At 33.4% G+C, this 24,002-nt stretch overlaps 1 protein-coding gene across 13 annotated transcripts in view; it reads right to left on the bottom strand.

Annotated features, from left to right (window-relative positions):
* Window positions 1–24,002, bottom strand: part of Nrg1 (neuregulin 1) — a 986,545-nt gene that overhangs the window by 132,452 nt on the left and 830,091 nt on the right. For 10 of the 13 annotated variants that reach the window (XM_078031172.1, XM_078031173.1, XM_078031171.1 and 7 more), the window contains exons 4-5: window positions 20,643–20,693; window positions 18,359–18,409 (exon numbers count right to left, since the gene is read on the bottom strand). The exons of 2 other annotated variants lie outside the window; for them this stretch is intronic. In XM_078031172.1, coding sequence (XP_077887298.1) covers window positions 18,359–18,409; window positions 20,643–20,693 — 102 coding nt within the window. The remainder of the gene's footprint in view (window positions 1–18,358; window positions 18,410–20,642; window positions 20,694–24,002) is intronic. One more of the 13 variants, XM_078031168.1, reaches the window with a different exon arrangement.

Genomic DNA, 24,002 nt, shown 5'->3' with positions numbered 1-24,002 from the left:
CCACAATTTCCACTTTGGACAGACTGACTTTTCTGATCAATGCAACACCTTTTTCCACCATTTGGACTTAATGAGCAACTTTAGGCTGACCATTAATAATGTTAGGCAGCTTAATTTTGGCCATGATGAAACAAACCCATTTAAATGATGTTGCCAATAAAGTACATGAGTCACAAAAATGTAACATACTAAACAGGATGCTGGCAATCCATTGTGTATTTCTTCTAACATTAAGAAGATCAAAGGAGAAGGCATGCCATAAACTTAGAGCTGAGTAGGAACATTTAATCTTTAATTTTTTTCTAAAGAAATTTTATCACTCTTTGAAAATGTGGTGTAAATATTACAAGTTAGAAATTTCTCAAATAAAGAAAAGAATTTGGTCTTTAGTTAATGTTTCTAGTGCCACATATTTCCCATTTGTTTTATTATTTGATTGATGGATTGATTGATGGAGATGAAGCTCTTGATCCTGTTGCCCAGGATGATCTCAAACTCCTGGGCTCCAGCCATTCTCCAGCTTCCACCTCCTTGGGAACTGGAACCACAGAAGGCACAGAAGGCACCACCCAGCATCCATATATATATATATATATATTTTTTTTTAATTCATGCTTTTTCAAAGTGTTTGTAGATACGTTTCAGGCTGATGTTGTCCTTGCTGCCTTTGGTAACTACATTCACTTGTTTATTTGTTCACTTAATGGTTATTTAGCAAGTGCCTAAAATGAGACAGGCCCTAAACAAGACTGAAAGAAAGAGGGAGGTGCACTGGGGACATGGAGTGCTCAGGTAGTTCAGGCTCCCATCACATTTGCATTTCAAGGGAAGACTTGAATTTTCTTAATCCCTGTCTGGCACAAAGGTAAAGACTTCAGAAGTGAGACTCCTAAGAGTCACAATTGATTCTATTTGTATGGTTGACACATGGTGATGTTTTTTTAAAGAAGCCTGTCAGGAAATACTGTTTATTCTATATGCAAGTCTAAATAGCTGAGATCTTCCTTTATTTGAGATTCACGTATGAAAATGTTTTCTTCTGATGGTGTTTTGTTTTGACTAGTGATAGAAGAAGAATTCGAAGGTTCAGTTCCATACAAGACCATGCCTAGACAAGAGGACTGTGAAGGTGTTGGACAATTAGAAGCTGAACAACAGAATCCACTTATTTCCATTCTCAGTACCCATCAAACAAAAAAATCCATCAGAACAGCCTTGACGACAGTAACATTTTTTTTAAACAGGTTAATTAAAATAAACAGCAGTTAACTTTTTGTGTGACTAGCTTAAAATTAATAAATAAATATATTATTATTATCTGTTTGGTGAATTGATGATGTCTGGTGATGCCAATGTACAGTTATGAAGTACAGTTAGATTTCTTGAATTGTCAAGGAAATATGTTGACTTCATAAAAATGCTAAAATTTCAGCACAGAAAAAAATTCATGGTCAAAATCAAAGAGGAAAAAATTACATTACATACATATAGATATAGATTTGATAATTAAAATTTGTGGCTTATAGAAGCTAATTTAATTGATAAGGAAATTTTATATGATTAAGTGAAATAAGTATTAAGTATTTTGATTAAACACCAATTATGGCAACTATATACTAATAACTAATCTGCAAACTCACTGGCATGTCAAAAGTTAACAGTAATCAAATAAGTTTTATTATTAAAGTCATAAACTATCATTATTATTATTAAAGTCATAAACTATCATCTTTACAAATGTATGAAAGAAAAAACAATTAGGATTCATATACTTTATAAAATTAGAAACATTTTTTCCATTTTTCAATTCTGATAAAAATACATAAGGCTCTAAAGCAACAAGTTTCTCATTCAATATTTAAATCAACTTAAATTTTTTATTCCTGCAATGTGATTGAATACTGAACAGTCATCTCGTTGTGTGTCCAATGATAGCATGTCCAATGAACAAACAGGCATATATTCTACTAAGATGGAACTTTCTTATTTTATACAAATACTTGTTGGAGGCACATTTTTAAATGACATTGCAAAAATTATTTTAATTTACAAAATTGATTCCTCTTGCTTAAATACTAATTTCTTTGATGCTCAAAAATAAAACATTAATTTTTAATGACAAAGTTTAATGCAATGAAGTTAAAAATATGAGTATATATTACTGACTTTGCTATTAATTTATTAACACAGCATTCATTTTTGTCACTAGAAATCCAATAATTTGTTATATCACTGACCAATGTGGAGCATTAGATATTATCTTTAACCACTATCGCATTATTGTTCTTACGAATAAGTGTGCACACACCCAAAAACTCAATAGTCTCTTGCAACTAAAGAGGTTTCAAAAATAAGTAAATTAGGTACAATTATGGGCATTAGGTATAATTGTGGAATCTCAAAGGGTCCTACATTAACATTATAGGAAATTCCACGTTGAATGGAATATGTAGTGTAGTCAGCAAAGATATTCTTTTCACATATCTTGTTTATGTCTATTATAAATAGCATAAGCATCCCATTAGCATTAATCCAGTGATTAATGCATATATCATGGAGTCAAGTTCTAATCAGTGATAATAACTGCCTACAACTATTTTCATAACTGTTCATCTTCTAACTCTTTTACTCTGACTAACAAAGAAATGCCTACTAAAGTCTAAGGGTTCATGTAGTTACAGGAAAGCAAATGCATTATTTATGAGGATGCAGAGGCTAGAAAGTTCGGCTATGCAGCTTATCCTAGCACTGGTAGGCTCTAAGCTATTGGCAATAGGAACCTTGCCAGTGCATTAGAAGATGAGATAGAAGGGGATCTTTGCCAAATAAAATAGCTAAGTAATAACAAATGTTAAAAAAGAAGAGCCTTGGGGGTTGGAGGGAGTCCTGAGATCACTGCTAAAACACAATTCAGAAGATCACTAAGCTTTTGCAGTCAATGCAGAAAGAAGAGCTGTAATCCCAATTAATTCTTTTTGTCTTATCTTTCTTGAGAGCCTGTTTTTTTAATTATAGTTGTATATTCTTTTTTTAAAGATGACTGGAATATCTGTACACAAATTAGAAAATACAACTGATATAAAATGTATGATGCACAGTGTGAAATTTCAAGTTCAGGTATAATTAACTGTAAATTTATTTGTATTGTCTATAGTATTTGGAATTCCACATTACTATTTTTAGTGATCCAGGAAAAATTTCTGCCTTTGATTTCAAAGAGAAAGAAACCCAGTCACAAAAGAAAAGCCACTATTTCTTATTCTTCACATATTCAAGCTGATGTATTGCTACAGACAGATATCTGTCATGGCTTTAAGTAGATTTTGAGATAGTGCCATTCAAGTTTCATTTTCTGTTTAATCATCATCAGTCACTTAGAATTTATACCCTAACAGAAAGCTGCATGCTTTAAATGTTAACAAGAGCAAAGGATGAGAATAACATCTTATCCCCAAAACAAACAAACAGAACCTTAATAAACTGACAAGTCAACCTAAATATACAAAAAAAAAAGTTATTACCATAGGGATTTTTAAAACCAAATATCTTTCATAGAAATCTGAAATTTGAATAAAAAGCTACTAATGATTGAATTCTGAAATTTAAAATTAATTTAAAATAACCCCAATGCAAATCAAAGCTAGAGTAGTTGAGGCTGTGATCACATTTTATGTTTATTCGTTTCTTCTTAACAACCTACACATTTTAGCTATTTAATTCATACACTTCTTTTCTACCAAAACACTTTCATCATTATCCCACTATCTCCAATGTGTGTGTTTTGAGGTGTGTGGAAAGGGAGAGAGACTCACAGTGTTCTTTCTACTTTTCCTAAATACCAAACAAATACAATTTGGTGTCAACAGTGTTCTGTTTAAATATCTTTTATTGTAGTAAATGTGTGTATGTGTGTGTACATATATATTTCTGTATCTTGCTATCTTGCTTAGAAACCTTGGTTTACACATAGCTAATTTGATCCTTGCAATCTCATTAGGAAAAAATATCATTTTTGAAAGTAGCTGCAATGATTTTATACCCGTTGAATTAGTATGATAGAGGTCACTAAAGGAGCTGAAATTTCTCATTTACACTCTACCTTTACCATAGGTAGGTAAAAAGAACAGAGCACAAGCAATCAGAAAAGCTGATATTGAATCACACTTCTGCCCCCACTTGTCATAAAACCTCTGTCAGCCTCTGTCAGTCTCCTCATTCATGTAATGGGGTTAATAATATCTCTTTTTAAAGGAAAGCCCTCAACACATAGTGGGTGCAAACTTAAAAACATCTAAAAGAAAAAATCTACCTTATTGGTTCAATAGTGGCAACACCCTTACTCCCAAGCAAGTGACTCTTCAGCACCACAGAGAGGGACAGCGACCAGTTAATAAATACATTCTCAAACAATTATATTAATCCTATCAGAGGAAAGACAAATTCTTAAAAGCCACCACGAAGACAGTATTTATCATATAATAAAGAAAGTTTTCAGGTATAGGATGAAGAAATAAATGTAAAATACAAAAATATAGAGTGTAGCTGCTTCTTCAAATGTTACATGTTCTCTAACAAATATTCAATGTTATTGCTTAAAATTTCATTTTAACTTACTTAGATATCTGTTTTCATGATTAAAGCTTGATTTTATTAATTATTTCTTTTGATTTTATACACATGCAATTTAAAAAAATATGTAATCAAAAATAAAGATTAAAAACCCTTACTAACTCACTGTAACTGTGCAATAAATACCGATAACTAGAATAGCAAGCAGTTATTTGTGTTTCCTCCCTTTAGGCTCTTATATTCTGGTGTGGGAACTGATGTGCACATCAATGTTGATAGTAAGTACTTTAAAGCAAGACGTTGCACCAACAAGGACATACTACTGGGGATTAGAAGACAGTATCAGGATAACAACATGTCTCAGGACAATAACAAAATAATAAAAGATTTGTTTTCTTCTATGATTGGGCCAAAAATAATTTTTACAATGTCCAAGTATTATTTTAATAAAACATATCCAGGCCAGCACAGCAAGGGTAGTGATGACATTTTGAAAATTATTGAGACAACAGCCAACCCTACACTTCATGAAGCTTCTCTCTATACCAGTAGTTTCTGCTGGACTCAGTCTTCAATGCATTTTTACTCAGTGATCACAGCCAATGATCTTGAGACTTTAAAGAATAAGCAAAGAGTCTATAATACTACTTGTCTTTGTGTGTATTCATGCTATGGTTGCTATTATATTTCATTTTTATTTATTTTTTTCACTAAGCTGAACAATTTTAAATCTCAAAAATCGCCTTCACCTGTACTTTACAAACATTTTTAAAGATTTTAATAAACCTTTTAAGTGCCCTTGAGTCATCTGTTTCTTTCCTAAAGCTTATCTTGCTTCCACACACAGACACATTTGCACGTACAAGGTAATTTTCTCACCCTCATAATCTATTCATCCTAAAACATAATCAGGGACTCTTTGTATGGTTTATTTTTTCACAGATAACTTAAGGAAAATCTGAACAAAGACTTGATTATGCTTTGGAGCATTAGGAAAGTGAAATTCAGAAGCTGATGTTAGGACAGCAGAGAAAAACAATCTATCTGGGTCAAGGAAGGAAAATTTATAAAATTTGTTAAAATTTGTTTATAACCACTTAAATATTTTTCTTTCTAATATATGTAAGGTTACTCTTCATATACCCTTCATATCACATTTTATTATAAAAATATCCTGCCTGACAAAGAAATTAGGTACATAATATTTTACAGTTTGTATTTATCAATTTATTTGGGTGGGTAGGGAAATGTAGCAATTGCATTCTTCTAGCTTTTTGGAATAAGAATTATAAGTAACCATGATCCAGTCTCAAAGTTATGTAATTTGTGAAGAACATGGACTTTTGCAAGTTGATTAAATAGCTAGATCTCAGGTCAAAATATAGAACAATATCTATGTAGAACATTATAACAATTTAAATATTTCATCATGCAGAAAAATTTTTAATATCTTACCTCCCATATGAAAAATTTGTAGTTGAAAATTTAATCAAATGACATAGGATCTTCTTATTAATTAGTTACTGGTCTCAGTAAATGAATTTTAAGGAAATTGAAGGAGGAATCATCATAAAGGAAAAATTCTGCTTTAAATATGTAATAATTGTAATATGTTAGTTAACCTTATTATTTTACTTTACTACATTAAATCACTCAATAATAATGAAGGATGCATTTTCAAATTTATCAATTCTGTCTTCTCCAGGTCAATTTAATGGTCTTGTCTTTTTTTTAAATACCAAAAACATCCAAAACCAAACAAAAACTCTTAATAAAAATAAAACGTTAGAGAAGTTGCAACCTTTACATATACATTCCTAGATGGCCTAAACAAAAATATTTCCTCAGATATGTAACGTACTTTTTTAAAATCTATGTATCAAAACTAAGTTTCTTACAACCATCAATAATTCAACTTACCATACTGTAATTATGTTCCTCTAAAAGTTTTTAGTTAAATCTTGAAAATCCCAAACTGTTTCAAAACTATACTTAGTGTGAATTAATTTCTAGCACCTCTTAATCTTGATTAGCCTTTTACTTTTACTGGTACATGATAGAATTTCATCATCTTTTTAAATGGGACAAACTTCTGATTTCTTACTAAAATGATTAAGCTTAACATATGAAATGAAACAACAATTGGCTCCTTTTTTTAAAAAAAGACAACAGAAATCATTACTCAAATGATATTTCTTTTTTCATGACATACTGCAAATGTTTTTTTCTATCTTAAGGAATACTATTTTTTGAAAAAAACTCAATTTAAAAATTTGACCACATATTTTACTTTATATTATGATTACGAGTTGTGTTACATGCAATCAACACAATGAACCACAATTAGATTTCCTACTGAAAACTCCTTCAATGCAAGGACTATTCCTTATTCATCTCCCATACCCAGCCCCAGTCCAGTCACTCAAGTACACACTTCCTAGAACCATGGTAGAACACTGTAGGAACTATACTGTTAATTATTTATTAATATTAGTATTGTAATTATTTATTTTTATTAGATAAAAATTCCAATGATCTAAGAAAAGAGCAGAAACAGCCATCATGTTTTAATTCAAAATCATCATCGAGTCACTGTTTGACCTTAGTTGTCACTTAGCCTTATCCTCTCTGTATTTTGCTTTCCTTACTATTGAAATAAAGAGATTAGTAGCCAAATCCTTTGTAAAAAAATTTTAACGAAAGGCTGATTAAGTTTTTTGGTCATTTCAACTAAAAGTTTGAACCAATATTTAACTAAGTCAGGCATGTATTCTCATATTTGATGAACAAATTCAACCTAAACACCAAATCTCCTAACTAAGGGATAGTTATGAACTTGAATGGGGATGAGCACAACTTTAAGCTATAACCCACACCAGCCCATATAATTGGTTTTTAGGATTTTGCTGACCTCTACTAGAACAAGGGATAAAATTAAAAGTGCCACTCCAGCAGTTTCCTGGTGATTAGTTGAACTATGTACACTCAGCACCTTTGTTCAAGAACTGAACTTAGTTATCCAAGTACCTCCTATGCTGGGTACATTATATGAATGGGACAGAGAAAAGTGGGAGATGTCCACAGAGAACTCCGAGTTATTACTTCTTTTAAGTTTAAATGGTGATGTTTCTAACACTAATAAAGCTACAATCACATTAACTCACACTTCAACAGCACCTATGGGGTTTTCTACACAATATTAAATGGAATGGGTAAGTATACTTGTTTTTCTTTTTCAACTGAAAAACCTACAATGACTAACCAACATATAATTACTCTGGTGAATAACCATCCTTACTCATGAATTTTTAAAAAGAAACTGGATCATAAGCCAGGCACAGAAAGATAAGCAATGCATGATCTCACTCATATGTGGAATCTAAAAAACAAAACAAAACAAAAAAAGCATATCTCATACAAATTCAGAGCTGAATGGTGGTCAACAGGTGATGACGAGATTAGGTGGAAAGAGTAGGGAATGGCTGTTCAATGGGAACTAAGATTCAATTAGGAACAAAAGTTTATGGTATATTATTTCACAGTAAGGTGACTATAGATAACAATAAGGAACACTTTAAAAAGCTGGAAAAAGTAGATTTTTGAAAGTTCGCACCATAAAGAAGTAATTTTTTGAAGAGAAATATATGTTTAATCTGATTTAAACATTACATTATGTACACAGATATCAGTATCATATTACTCAATTAATATGTATAAAATTGGTTTTGATGTATCAGTTTTAAAACAGAAAAGGAAATTAATCCATGTTTTTTAAATCTAGCTCTTTTTTTTTTTTAAGACTGGCTTTTAGTCCCAAATTAGGGCACCTTTTTCATATTGTAGCATGCTTCCCTTGCATTCCAATTAGAAAACTGTAATTCATTTTTCCATTTTTTTCTATTTTCTTCAGAAGGCATCATTTCCTGAGAATCATTTTTAATCAAGAAGATTACAGTGGGTTCAAAGGTACTATAGGGAATCTTTTAAAAACCGAGATTGTAATTGTCTTCAGTTTTCCAATGCAGTATTTTCTTCAGGTTTGGTCATATTGCTACCGTTATTACAATGAAATTGCAAAATATCTATTTTTAATTTCCCTTTAAAATTCCCATAGTAGTATCTGTTTCCTGATTCTTCTAAGATTGTTTGCTCCTCAGTCATAGAAAACTATGTTATTTTTTCCTCGCTAGCTCTAATTTCCCTTCATTTATTGGTACAGAATGCTCCTCTTAATGAATCTACACTGCCTGTTCCCCTGGGACTGAGCCCATCTGCCCAACACACCCCAACACACACAGGGCAGATATGCAGCCCAGCCCCCAGTCAGTGGCAGTCATTAATCTCCCTGGATACAGTATTTTAGGGGGTAGGCAAATGATGTAATCAAGGCCAATCACATGAGTTCCTAAAATCTGCTGATTGGATAAAGAATATACTTTCTCTCTTTTTTTCAGACTAGGAGCCACAGGGATATGTGTGTGTATGCTTATATATCATTTAACTGTATGTATATATACGTACATGCATACATATTTATATATATGTGTGTGTATGTATATATGTTTATATTTATATATGTTTAAAACTATAAGCAGCTATCTCCCTGTTCAGGCAAAGAAATCCCCTGAGAACAAAGCTAACATTTGTAACAGAAGCAAAAACTAAAGATCAAGAAAGCAGTCAATTTTATCAGTTGAGTCTCAAAATCAAATTGAATTGATAAGTAAATCCATACACAACCTTTATTATTTATACTCTGGAATTGAATTTCTATCATTTGTTAATGGGATACTCCTATACATAATCCCTGTCCATAATTCTTATTTTGACAGTTTATTCTGTTCTTCCTCTAGCTTCCATTTTCATTTTTATTTTTTTCTTGCAGTAATGGGGATCGAATCCAGCACCTCACAAGCAAGAGCCCTATCACCGAACTACATCCCTGCCCCCTTAGCTATTTTTTTAGGGGTGGTTCTTAAGGCATTCAAGATTTTTTGATTTAAAGTTCTCTTTTCCCACAGTTCTATTTCTCAGATATCTAGCTAACTTGGGGGTGAGGGTATGTGGACAAAGACCTTAGAAAGCCATCAAATTCAGTGTGTATAAGTTTATCATAAGATAGCTGGCTGTGTTCTAGATGCTGCCATAGTAGTACAGCTCTCCATCTCTACCTTATTTCCTCCACTTGAATGCTAAAAAAAATCAAAATAAAAATGTTTTTGTGTATATAAAACCCATTTCACTGCTCTATCTCTAATAATTAAAAGTACTACAGTTTTCTACAGTTTTCTTTTTAAATTTTTTGATACTTATAGGTAGCCACAATATTTTATTTTATTTTATTTTTTTTTTATGTGGTGCTGAGGATTGAACCCAGTGCCTCGCATGTGCTAGGCCAGTGCTCCCCCACCGAGCTACAACCCCAGCCTCAGTACTACAGTTGTAATACTGTACTGGGAAAAATAATGGAATAGTAATTACTAAAGCTGAAAAGGGTAGGAAGAAGGAAGATTGGAGGAGGCAAGACAACAGGCATCTTTGCCACTGGGAATATGTTCCCATGTCCTAAGATGACTAAAGTTCACAGTGACCTCTTATGTAATTTATGAAAAACTGGAAGGGAGGAGCTGGAAGGCTCCAAACATAAAGAAATGAAAAGAAGATGGAAACGCTAATTACACTGATTGAACAGTCCACATTTGTCACGACCCCCTTGCCCGCAAGGAAGACGCGACTCAGGAATCTTCTTTCAGCAGTTTATTCAGGCCCTTGATATTCTTCTAATAATTCTTCTAATCCCCGGAATAATCATTGGATGCCCCTCCCAGCCTTAATAAAGCACCACGAACCCCAATGCGAAGCTGCCACGTGGACCCTTCTCACAGGGTGCTAGAGAACGACACGCCAACTTTCTCTGATAAGGAGTTGACAATACGCCAACTCTCTCTGATATGGAGTTGTCCTTCACAGACCACAGCGGAGCCAGCGCCATCATGTAATGGCGACCACAGTCCGCAGGAACGGCTCACCACACACATTTTCTATAGATCTTGAAATACCATACTGAGTCCCATAAACTCACATAATTATGGTAATCAGTAAAGAATAAAATAATGAAACAGAAAAATAAAGATTTCCTTCCCTAACTTGATATCCAACGTAATAAGAGATTTTTTTTTCAAATGTTGAAGAGAATATTCTATTAAAAACAAAATACAGAGAAGAAATTACTTCATATCTTATATTCCACTACTAGTGAAATTAGTTATTATACAAATAATTTACAGGATTTATAATATTATGCAATAAATTAAATATTATTTAATGCATTTCCTCCAAACACCAAACTACTAGAGGAAGATCTTCCTGTCAGATGATCAGGTTTCTCTTGGCACAATAGTTCTAAAATTATCCCCATCTCTGTAAATGTCATGTTCTGAAGTAGACTGACATCATTACCAAACAAAGTAATAGTCACACAAATGTCTATACCAACAGTTTCTGCCTTCTTTTATAAAAACCTTTGAAATATATTGCCAATAACTAAGGGCTCTCCTGTCCATTTCATTACTTTGTAGATTATAAAGAGTGTATTATTTCTATAAATGCTGGCTTTGGGCTAGCTAGGATAAATGTGATTTTTTTTTTGAGTCCTTAAAAGAATTTCACTTTGATTTTTTTTTTTTTTAAGAATGCCTTTCTTCAAGCGAGCTATATGGATCCCATAAACCATTTTAACAAAAGACTACAAGGTTTGAAATAAAAAAATTCAATTTTAATTTCTGTTCTACCATCTACTTGGTTATGAATTCAAGCAAGTCACAATTTCTGAACTGCAAGTGCCTCATCTAATACATAGAACAATATCTAAGCCACAGAGTTGTGTGAATAAATGATTCAGTTTATGAAAATGTATCTTATAAAACATCAAGTATGATACAAACACTAGTTATTTATATATACAGATTACACATGGGAGCTCACATACACACACACAGTTTTATGGTTCAAAGAAATAATTATGTAAAAGGTTAATTTCAATTCAGTACAAAAGATTAAACCTTGATCAAAAGTTTTGGGATTATCCTGTCTACTAGTGAAATACCATAAAAAATGCTGAATGACTTTATAAAGGACAAAGACACAACTGAAGAATTACATTTACTTGCAGGCAATACTATTAAAAAAATTAAAAAGTAGGGTGTATTCACCAGCAAAATGAATGAACTGAACAATAACTTGCCTGAACATATGGATTGGGCTATGATGTATAAGCCAAAACTCTTGCTCCAAGTTACTGTATTGTCCTAAAAATCTGTAATTAACTCTCTAGACAATTGGAAAGAGGAAAGCAATATCAGTTAAGCAATTTTCACTTAAAATTATTATTTATTGCTAGATGATGCCTAGTAATTTGTTCGTCATTCTCCACAGTGGGCAGAGCCACCACACCCTTGAAAATGTCATGTTTTTAGAGATCTGAAAACAATTTGCATTTCATTAGAAATAGCTCTCCAATAGTGACAGGACAGGTTCACATTTTACCACCAATAAAGATTTGAAATTGAAATGCCATTTTTCCAGCTGAGAATCATTTAGCAAAGGTCCTGGCAGTTTTCTCTACCCTTAAGGAAGGGATGTCAGAGCTGGGGGTAGAGTGTAAGACCCAAAGCTCGAATTCTCACCAATGGGCCAGTGGGACCTGATCCAATCTAATCAATACATTTCACTGTGCTATTCCCAGGTGCAAATGCTCTCTCTCTTTATGACAGAAAGGTCTCTGCAGACAAGATATATTTTTTTTTCCTTCAGCTATCTTTTCTAGGTTCCAAATCCAAGGCTGAATTGTTCATTTCACTCAGAGATATAAAAGAGGATTTCCTGGATATGTATGTTCCTTTTAAATGCAGGCTTTGCTAAAAATATATATTAAAAAAATATAGTGATTTCCTGGCAAAGAACTTTCAGCAGCATCATTTAGGCTGAAAGTCACATATTTATTTCTTTCTCCAACAATATTCAAGTCTTCAAATAAGAATCCAGGACTCACGAATATTTGTCCTTTCTTTAAAATACAATCCTCTTTTTACATACCAGCTCTCTTTCATATGCAGAAATGAACCACCTTTAAACAAAGATGTGCTTAACAATAAATCCATTTCATTCATTTTCTCACATTAGGCTCCCCAATATATGTTTAAGAAAAACAGGATAGTCGTAAAAAAAAAGAAGGAAGTTAAGTAACTTAATCAAGATTGCACAAAGTAGCAGCAAAAGTATTTAGACTTACAAGCATGATTCCAACCAAAGTCTGTGTTCTTTCCAACGAATTCACAAGCTCAACTGGTCCAAGGCAACTCATTTACCTTAACCTACCACACATACTGCCAACCCACTTTCTATCAAAGCTATTTTTCGATCCATCCATAGAATCTCATTCCTTTTAATAGTTGCTATGGTTTACATATGAGGCATTCCCCCCAAATCTCATGTGTGTAATAAGGCAATAAAGTTTAGAGGTGAAATAATTGAGTTGTGAGAGCCTTAACCCAATCAGTACATTAATCCCCTGACAAGGATTAATTGGCTGGTAACTGTGGGCAGGTAAGATGTGGCTAAAGAAGGTAGATCACTGGGGGTGAGCCTTTGGTGAGGGAAGCGCTTTCTCTTTGTCTGCTTCTCAGTATCATGTACTTAACCGTACTCTTTTGCCTCACCTTTTGCCCAGGAGTTGACTGTCTATGGAGTGAGAACACGGAAACTGTGAGCCCCCAAATAAACATTTTCTCTTCTAATTTTTCTTGTCAGGTCTTTTGGTCACAGCAGTGAAAAAGCTGATTAAAACAACAGTAAAGGCTTTTCTTTGGGTCAACAAAAGCTTATGCATCAGAGCAGGATAGTGTATGGTCTGGGTTTGAATCCTAAGTATGTGACTGTAGACAACATGCATCTGTTTCACATCTGTAAAATGGAATAAGGTTTTTTGAGAACCACAAGTCATTATCCATGTGAAACACCTAGCACAGTTATCTGGCACACAAGAAGACCTCAATAGCTACTGTTATTATTAAAAATATGTCTTAGGAGCCAGAGTGGTGCACTCCTGTCATTTCAACAACCTGGGAGGCTGAGGCAGGAGCATGGAAAGTTCTATGGCAGCCTCAGCAACTTAATTAGCAATTTAGAAACTTAGACCCCAAGCAACTTGGTAAGACCTCATCTCAAAAAATAAAAGGGACTTCAGATGAGATTCAGTGGTAAAATGCCTCTGGATTCAATTCCTAGTACCAAAAAAATTAAATAAATGAAGTTTTACAACTTAAGACTATTTACCAGAAAGCTATCTTCATTTCCTTTCCTTTATTCTGTTCAGTAGACTTTTTATTTTTGTTTCCCTAATTTATATATTAAATTGGAATGGATGGAGCTTAATTAAATAAAGTAGTTGGTGTAACAATTGTATTTTTTATGGCATTCAACAGAGTTGTCTGCAAAACGGGGTCACAAGGAGCTGGAACTTCCAATAGAAGCCATTATGGTTTGTTTTAAACAATTCATTTACGGTTTTGCTGATTCTATGAAAGGAGGAACAAGACAGTCCTATTGACTGTTTTATAAAGTTCAAGATCTTTTCCTTTCAAAAACCTGTCGCTTATGCATAATAGGACACTCATATACTTACAACATGTCTAGTCATACATGTCTCATTTACAAAAAAAAATCAGAAAAATGATGATGCTTATTGAAATTATTATAAGAAACTTTAAAAATTACAATTGGCAACTCTAAAATAGTGACTGTACAATGCAATTCCCAATTTTAAAAAAAGTCATAAACTGTCACACAAAGAAAAAGGTTAGTAATTTTATTTATTTTTTTAATTTTAAATTTTTTATTTGCAAGTTCTTTCCTGGAATTGGATCAGAAATTTAGAGCACCTTAGAGATTTCTCGACCAACACCTTCATTTTGTATGAAAAAGAAATTAGGTGTGGTTGGACCATAAGCTCAAATCATGCAGTCAGTAAATACAAAAAGCACCCATTATAAGCCAGCTCTTCTAAGTGTAATGTTCTTTTTCTTTTTTTTTCCCATATTTTTGTTAGTGTTTTTTATTGTTGTTCTAATTAGTTAAATACAAAGATAAAATGCATTTTGACATATTGTACACAATGGAGCATAATTTCTCATTCCTCTGGCTGTACATGGTGCTGAGACACACCAGTAGTGTAATCACACTTGTATATAGGGTAATAATGTGTGCCTCATTCTACCATCCTTCCCTTCCACACCATACCACTCCTCCCTTCACTCTCCTCTGCACAATCCAAAGTTCCTTCATTCTTCCCTACCCCTCCACTATGAATCAGTATCTGCTTATCAGAGAAAACATTTGGCCTTTAGTTTTGGTGGATGGGCTTATTTCACTTAGTATGGTATGCTCTAGTTCCATCCATTTACCTGCAAATGCCATAATTTCATTCTTCTTTAAGGCTAAGTAACATTCAATTGTGTATATGCACCATGTAGTATTTTGCCAATATTTATAAAATGCTAGCAAAAAATAAACATGGAGGAAAATAATAATATGTTTGCAAATGAAAAATAAACCCCTTAAAAACTGCAATTTAGAATAATTTCTTTATTGTAACAGTGATTTTAAAAATATATTTCTAGAGGGCTAGGGTGAATCTCAGTGGTAGAGCACTTGCCTAACATGTATGAGACCTGAGTTGAATCTCAGTACTGAAAAGCAAAAATATATAAGTATATGTACATATGTATGATATTTATATGATATTTCTAGCTAGTATTTAACTTCTGATCTATCAAGTAGATAGAGGGTGGAAAACTAGAATGAAAAGCACCAATGAGAAGAAAATATATTATTATTTCAGGTAAGTAAGTAGTAATTTTCATTTTCTTTCTTTCTTTTTGCTAATCCAACCTGATGGACAGAGAGGAAAGGAGAACTCAGTGGCTGGGGTGGTCAGGAAAGCTTTTAGAGCGAACAGGATCTAGGTGGCAGAGAAAGACATGCCATCCCAGGCAGGGTTCTAAGCAGAAGGCTCACAGACTAATAAAACAAAACACTCTAAAAACTCACCCAGCAAAATTGTGGATGCGTAACCGACGTGATTCTGCAATCTGCATTTGGGGTAAAATTGGGAGTTCATAACCCACTTCAATCTAATGTATGAAATATGATATGTCAAGAGCTTTGTAATGTTGTGAACAACCAATTAAAAAAAAAAAAGAAAACAATAAAAATAAATAAATAAATAAATTCACCCAGCAGCAAGAAGCTCTCAAAAAAGCCCTGGCAGAAAGGAAGTTTGCCCTAGAGCTCTGTGTACATGTATACCTACAAAACTGAAAAGGAACTGGGCTGCCTCTTCTCCTTCACACTGACCCCAGAAGTACACAGAACTGTTATAACACAAAAAATGCTTGCTGAATCCTTACTATCTTAGAAAGGCTTTCAGAATTTACTTAGAAAACACCAGTGTCAATAGTTCAAAGGATGTGGCCCACACAGGCTTGATTACATTATGAAAGCACAGGTCATTTTTCAAATGCAGGGATTTGCTAGCATCTCCTTTCTGGCTGAAGGAAAGTGCAAAGAAACCTATATTCTTCAGAGCTGATTATTTCTGACCCTTGGGAACTTCTTCAAGGCCTTTGACTTTTTATATATTTTGAATGTTTGACTCCAGCTTATTGTAACTCCTGATTCTTCACATTTCACCTTCAGCCTTTGCTAAGTGGAGATATCTCTTCTTCACAATCTTTCCCTGCAATGTAGAGTTCTTATGAGGCTTCCTAGAAATGATCTGTGTGTCTGATGCTACATGATTATTACCAGCAAGTTTGGATCTAGGTTTTCATTTTCAAAGTATGGAGCATATTTTCATGAGATGAAAAAAAAAACATATTTACTGATCAATTCAACAACATTGACCAGAAACCTACTATAAGCAGGCAGAGATGTATGAAAATGACACTCAGTTATATTTTAACTAATGGTGCACAAAGCCTTCCTTCATAGTCCTAAACTGTTACCAAATACCAGGAACTAACTCTACTGAGAGTTAGAGAACAGAGTCAGATTTCAAAATTATTTCTCTCTCAACAGTACTGCAATGAATGGAAACATAAACTGAGAGATTCATTTCAGTTCCCTAAAGCTCTGGAAAACTAAAAGAAGGATTCCTTCCATTCCCAAACTGCTCAAATGTGCTTAAAGACAGCATCCATAGCCCCGTTAATGATAGCATGAAGGGTTCCAATTACAAGTGCTTCAATAACTTTATTCAATGAATCATGCAAGAGATTAATTATTCTCAGATGAAATGCTGAAAAGAAAAATCTGGTACTTGCCTTTGTATGATAAATACTTAAAAGAAAAATAAAGCTATTTGTATGATTCCTTAATGTTAGTTATATAAAATCCATATAATTATACTAATCTTTTTATAAGTAGAATTAAATAATAAATATTCCAAATTTGCCAGCAGGGATTATCATTTTGGAGTATGTAATTAGAGTCCTCAGAACACAGAGGAAGCCAATTTAGTTCTTCCCAGCATTTCATTTCCTGTTTGATCTTCCTAGATTGTTCCCATTAATTCTGTTAAATGATGCTTTATGTAGTTAAAACATTAAACTTCGTGCAATAATAGATCTTTGTTTGTTTTGCTTTTGGTGCTAGGGATGGAACCCAGGGCCTCTTGCATGCTAAGCATGTGCTCTACCATGGAACTATACCCTCAGCCAATAAAAGATAGTTTTACATCATATAATCACAGTTCTCATTCCACCAGCCAGAGGGAAGGACTTTAAAATCACTTCATCTATTTAAACATATTGAGAAAACATTTTAAGTTATCAAAAGTACAGCCTTCCATTGAGTTTTCTACCATGATGATTATATAAGAAAATTGTCCCTCAACACGTTATCTGGGTTAGAACAGGATAACTGAAAACATGTATTTATCAAAGAGCTTATCAAACTGAGAGATACTGTAAATAATAAGGTAAAGTATGGAAGAGAAAGACTATAGATGTAAGTTTTATTGTCTAGGTCTAATAACTCCCCTGTTGAAAATAAAAATTTAATACTATGATATTCTCAATTTATAAGTATCAGAAACTATTTTTACTAGTCTTTGCTAATTTCTTAAATTCCCCTGCAATCACACAAAGCACCAATCAATCTAATAGTTGTAGAAGTCCATAAGCACAAAGCACATTTCACATTAAACAGATGAAAACCAATCTGAGATCTTGCCTAGGGATTTGCTTTCAAACATTTTCATAATTAGTCACTTTCTATCAACCTTGAATTAAGGGCATCTATATATAGTTTCCTTAGTCTATCAGAGCAGACTTTATATGAAAATTGAGGAGCCTTGGGATTGAGGCCCCAAATAGCTGGGCATCAAGCCTTAGACAGTTACTGAAGGCATCAAGACAGCTGGAAAAAAAAAAAAGGCAAAAAATCTACCTACAACATGGCCTCAGGAACTCTACAAATCAACATTCAAAGACACTAGATTATCCTAAAATTAACACACATGTGGTGTCATTTACTATTCTTACATATAAGGCAGGGATGAGATGTCTAGTTGATCCCCCGCATAGCAAATGGCCATTTCTCTTTCAAACATCTCCAAAACCCAATACCCTATCCCTCAACAAGGGTAGAGAATAGATGTGAATATGCTTATTGGAAGCAGATATTGTCTTGGGTTAAAAACTGATCAACAGAAATATTTAAATATACTTACATGAAGAAGTATTTGCTCCTTCTGTTGATACTGATATTCTAATGGGAGACTCTATAAAACAAAAGGGGCATGAGGCTTTACTGAGTCACGCTACTTGGACTCTTCAATTTAAAAATTGCCAAGCTTGGGTATTATAGAAAAAGCAAACTAGAAGGCAGTATAAGCATTTCTAAGTCAGAGGAAGATATATGCAATATTCAGAGACCACAAAGGAATATTTCTATGGTTTAGACCCAAAAACTTTTGAAAGAGAAGAACTTCAATGAAGGTAGTCCATCTACAGATGTCCCACATATCAACTGCTAAATGAATTTCAGAGAAATATCATCAAACAGATCCACACTAGAGATGAGATAGATAACTCATTCTCTTAGGTGTGGGCTTGATTTTAAGAATTTTAAGAAACATGAAAACAAAAGGAATAACCCCCATATACAGAGAAAAGGGTCATCTTTCATGTATGCAAAAAAAAAGAGGAAAATATTTCCAGGCGACTTGGAGATGCATAAACATCCTTACTAAACATGGGGCTCAATAAAGTCCATGCAGGACTCAGCAGAGAAATTACATTATGGTCAAATAAAACATGCTAAATAAACGTATATAACATTAGCTAGGGACATACAGGAGCAAGATTTATTTTTCAGATACCAAGAAGGAAGGAAAACCAGTGTGTAAGTATAGACGAAGCATAAAACATAAATCATGCAGGAAGAAAAACATGGTATCAAAGGGTTTTCATTAGTAGGAAATCAGAAAAACTTAGTATCAAAGAAGGATTGAAATTTACAGACAGAAAAGTTATATTCAACTCACATATCAGGAAATAATAAAGTCAATCTAAATTCTCAAGATAAGCACCATTTATTTTAAAAGCTCAGGTACCTAACAGCATCACTGGAGATAGATAATAAAATCCTTACATTAGAGAAATGCCTAAATGAGAGGTGAAGAAGTTCACATAGTTTCATCACTTTTTCCCTTATCTCTCTCCAACTCTTCCTTTATCCTTCTTTCCTTCCTTGCTTCCTTCTCGCAGAAAAGATACAATCCCTTAAACTCCAGAATCACCCTAGCCCACAAAACACACACACACATACATGTTAGCAATGAGATATGAATATGCTCTAAATATGGCTAAAGCAATCTAGGATTCAGACAGAGCCAGCTTTTATGACTCTGAACATTGTCTTAGAAGGGAAGAGGAAATGCTGATGGAGGTAAGATGGAAGAAGACTGGTGGATAATGTGGCTGCCTGGAGTTCTAACAAGCAGGGGCCATAAAGAAACATGTCAACCAAGCCAAATTACCCAATAGGGGGCAATGAAAAGAATACTGAGCTCCAAGTACCTTCTCTTCTATTTCCTAAAACACATGACTTAACATTTCTAATGCTTCAGTTCTCTCATCTGTATAATAAGGAAAAAATAATGTCTCATTTTATGATTTTGTTGTGATTATCAGAGGTATAAAAATCTTTGTAAAAGGTACCATGCAAAACAAGTTATCATTGTACCTTAGAAATGAGTTTTCTATATTGAGCATCTAAAATTTCTTTGAAATAAAGATTAATTTTTAAATGTTCTAAGATTCCACTAACTATAAAATTACAGAGAATGGAGAAAAGTCATTTTTAAAAAAGCACATATGCAGTAAAATGAATAAATTCATAACTAGTGGAGAGATGAATGAATTATGAGTGTAAATGGATTAGCAGAGTTGAATTCTAAGTAGCTATCATCATCCCAGACTGTAACTGCTATCAGCAAATACTATAAGCAAATCAGAAACAAACAGAAATGCACAGACCAAAAGCAAAAAAGGAAGAAGAACAACAAAATAAAATTTCAAAGAATCAAGCTAAACGTTTGTTGATTTTGTGAATCACAATGGTAATTAGAATCGCAAAGGTCACATACTGACACATTATCTAGAAATAACTCTAATGGGTGAAAGAGCGCAGGGAACCGAGAGCAGCATCTATAAAGCTACACCAACTGAGCTTGTAATCCTGATGTCACTAAGTATCATCTAGATATTGATTCTTTTCTCTTGTGTGTGAACAGGTCCAAAGTTCAGACATACAGTAAGAATCATCTCTTAAGTAAAATCCAAAACTGTAGAGTGGGACTGAGAAAGACATTGAGAAAACAGCTGATAAGAGAAAATAAGAGAAAACAGCTGAAATTTGGATGCAGAAAGGGTTCTGATTAGTAGAAGGAACAGCCAGCAGTTAGGTCTGACATTCTTGTTAGTAAAGTTTGCCAGGCTTATTCTCCTTACCTGAAGACACATATGTTCTTTCAGTTGAGGCTGGCATGCCAGTGATGACCTCTGCAAAAAAGAAAAGGTGATAGGATATTACCATGTACCATCAGGAGGCTGGGAGCCAGGACCACAGCCTGCCTTCATACTGCAAATAAACATCAAGGAAGGAGGTATTGCAAAGGGGTCAAGAAAGTCCTCACTTCAGCCTTACAGAGAGTGAGAAATGCAAAAACAGACAATCTAAATGAACAATTCTTCCTTCTTGGGCCAAAAGCATGAGACTGACTATACTAGAATAATCAGGAAGAATTCACTACCCTTCTGGGGTCAGTGAAGAAGAACATAGGCCAAAGAGGCAGTGAGCTCTCAGAAAGTAAAGGAGCAACATGGAAGCCAAGACAGTCAAAGCTGTGTTATCAGAATTTTTATGTTATAGATTTTTGAAAAATTATACTTTTGTTCAAAAATAAGAACAAGCAATGCTTCTAGTTGGCATTGGTGAAAAAAGTCAAGTTCCAGCAGGGAGCTCTAGTTAAAATTGACAATTTTAAGACTACCTGGCGCAGGATATAGAGGAAGCAGGCAGCACCCACTTAAAAGAATTAAAGGAAGAACCTGCACACTCAGGACACACTATTATCCAGAGATTTGTAGTGGTCTTGTTCAAGACATTGAACTTGTTTTCTTTCTGTTTTTGCGGTGGGACAAAAGGTGGCTACATCATCTAATTCTGTGTTCAGTCCTTCTAAAAAGGACTACTACTATACAAAAATGACTAGATCCGACTGAAAATCCTAAGAAGGTCATTCATGCTATCAGTTTAGGTCTGAATTAATGCTCTCTTAATTATGGAGTTAGATTCTAAGTTTATTGTCAGTATAATCATCTTTAAATCTAGATATGACTATTTAGGGTTTCTAGGACTAGACTTCTCTAGTGAGAAAGAGAAATCAATGTAAATGTCAATATTTCTACAACAGATGAAATTCTCTAGGGACAAAAGTTTTTGCAGAATTGAAAGGAAAGAGAAAGTCACGTGAGATTCAGAAGGGATGCTTAAATATCAAGTTAATTATGAATAAGACCAGAAATGTACCTTTAGTAAGACCAAATGTGTCTTACTGGTGCAAATTAAGTAAGGATGGGCCTCCCTTATCAAGGATTAAGAGGACAAACCATACAAAGAGTAATACTGTCATCAAGATATCAAAGATGTATTTATCAGTTCTTAAATCCACTAAAAATGGTACAAAGTGAAAATAATTCATATGCAAGTATGTACTACATCCTTGGGACTTTCTCAAGTAATAGGCATTAAAGAGAATATTTTGAGCTGATAATATGGATACTGGTTTCTGAAGCAGCCACAAGTATCTCTCTTGAGTTGGTCTGTAGAGAATGAAATTGCTCTTCTTGGAGAAAATGTAATAAGAAACTTTTATTTAAGCTTCACAGTATATATCCTTCTTTAGGAATACCTAGAAGAAGCTCCATGTTTCACAACATGCCCGCATTAAGAGAGAAGCCTCCTCATTCTGCCCTTCATCAAGGGCATGACAACCAGATTGATGTAGGGAACTCAAGATGCACAACAAGGGATGGGCAAACTCCAAATCCCAAGCTCTAACTCAGATATCAAGACTCCCCTCAAATTGATTTTTTTAATTTTTTACAAAATAATTAGTTGTCCACTGTGACCTTCCAAGGGAGAAGAAAAAAAAAGTTTTTCTATCGCTGGCAAAAAAAAAAAAAAAAAAAAAGACCTCAGAGTAGAGGAAAGGTTAACCATGCATTTCCTTTTTTAATTGAATGCGGCATAAAAAATACCAGAACAGGAGGCTACTATAATGATGCATGTACACAGAGACAACTTAAAATAACCTCCCTTCCTAAAATTAGACATTTATCCGAGAGACCTCAAAAATACCTTTAGTGATTATGGTCTCAAATGAAAACTTTCTAAATTTATCTTAGGGGGAATACAGCTTAGAAATTAACATGTACTTCTAAATGAAAGTCTTCATTTGAAAAAGAAATTTGCCAATAAGAATCCTTAATCTTTTTATTAAAACCACTGAGCAAGCACTTTGTGTGTGCTATGGGCAAAATTCATAAATTTATAAAACCATCTTCTGTTATAATTTTAAAATAATTATAATAAATAATTTATAATATAAATTTGAAAATAATTTCATACTATATTTATGGACTTCTAAAAAATTTTAAGTCTTGAAATTTCCCTGATAATTATTTAAGCAATATGCTTTCCAATAGTAATTTGGTATATTAAATTTGTTAATTTACTAAAGGACACCCCCTTCATTAGAGTAAATTAATGAGGATTCAGGATCATCAGGAACTGAATAATACTGAGCAACTTATGCCAAGTAGACTAGGAAACACAAGGAACATTAGTGTATTTGTAATATTTTAATTTTTTAAATAAAGTGTATCTGTTTTCAAGGAACTGTTGCAGTGTCTGGGAAGGAATTTTTTAAATTATTATAAATGCATGACTTGTCTGAGATTTCACCATAAGCATAATATACTAAATATAACTATTTACCAACACACACACGTACGTATGCAAACATACATGATGTGTTTGTGTTTGTTTCAACGTTCAATTGTCTGTCTCCTTGTTTTCTAAAATTATAAACCAATTATTCATACAAATATTTGTTATAGTGACTCTTTTTAAAGATTAACAAAGTAGGCACATTTATTTATTAGTACTAGTAAATATGACTTCAAGCATATCTTTTGAGCATTTGAATTCTTGCTTATAATGAATGTTTACTCTAAAGTAACTGAGAACTTTCAAAATTAATAATAGTATAGAAACATGATGGATACTATACACCATCTACCCTATTCTATTCACATTGCCCTTGCTTATTAGTTCCACAGAAATCCCAAATGATATAACACATGTGGAGACTGCTATACACATTAAAACACATATTATGTGTTTTTCAGCACAACTTAGATTGTTCACTAATAGCATGGCATTTCTAAAATCACTGTCAATTGAGGGGGCTAAATCTATTACCTGCATGAACCAAATCTGTAAGGCACCAATCGATAATTTAATCAAATTTTATAAAAATAATGTTTTTCTATTCTTCTCAAGTAAAAGAGCTATTTTATTGCCAGAAGCTCAAATTGCTCCTGTGGGATCCTGAATCTCACTAAAATTATTTTTCTCCTGATTAAAAAGGAAAACATAAGAGATGATTGAGTAGTTGTATATTCTCCTGTGTTAATCTTTGAAAAGAGAGCATTACTTAATTAATTTGAAAACCAGTTAAGTCTATTATTCTCTTCCCTATTCTAATACCCAGGAGTTTTCATAGAGCTTGTTAGCTAAGAATT

This window comes from Ictidomys tridecemlineatus, chromosome 14 (genome assembly GCF_052094955.1).
Source record: "Ictidomys tridecemlineatus isolate mIctTri1 chromosome 14, mIctTri1.hap1, whole genome shotgun sequence".
Lineage (NCBI taxonomy): Eukaryota > Metazoa > Chordata > Mammalia > Rodentia > Sciuridae > Ictidomys > Ictidomys tridecemlineatus.
Note: the sequence above shows the minus strand (reverse complement) of the source record. Positions and strands in the feature narration are given on the sequence as shown.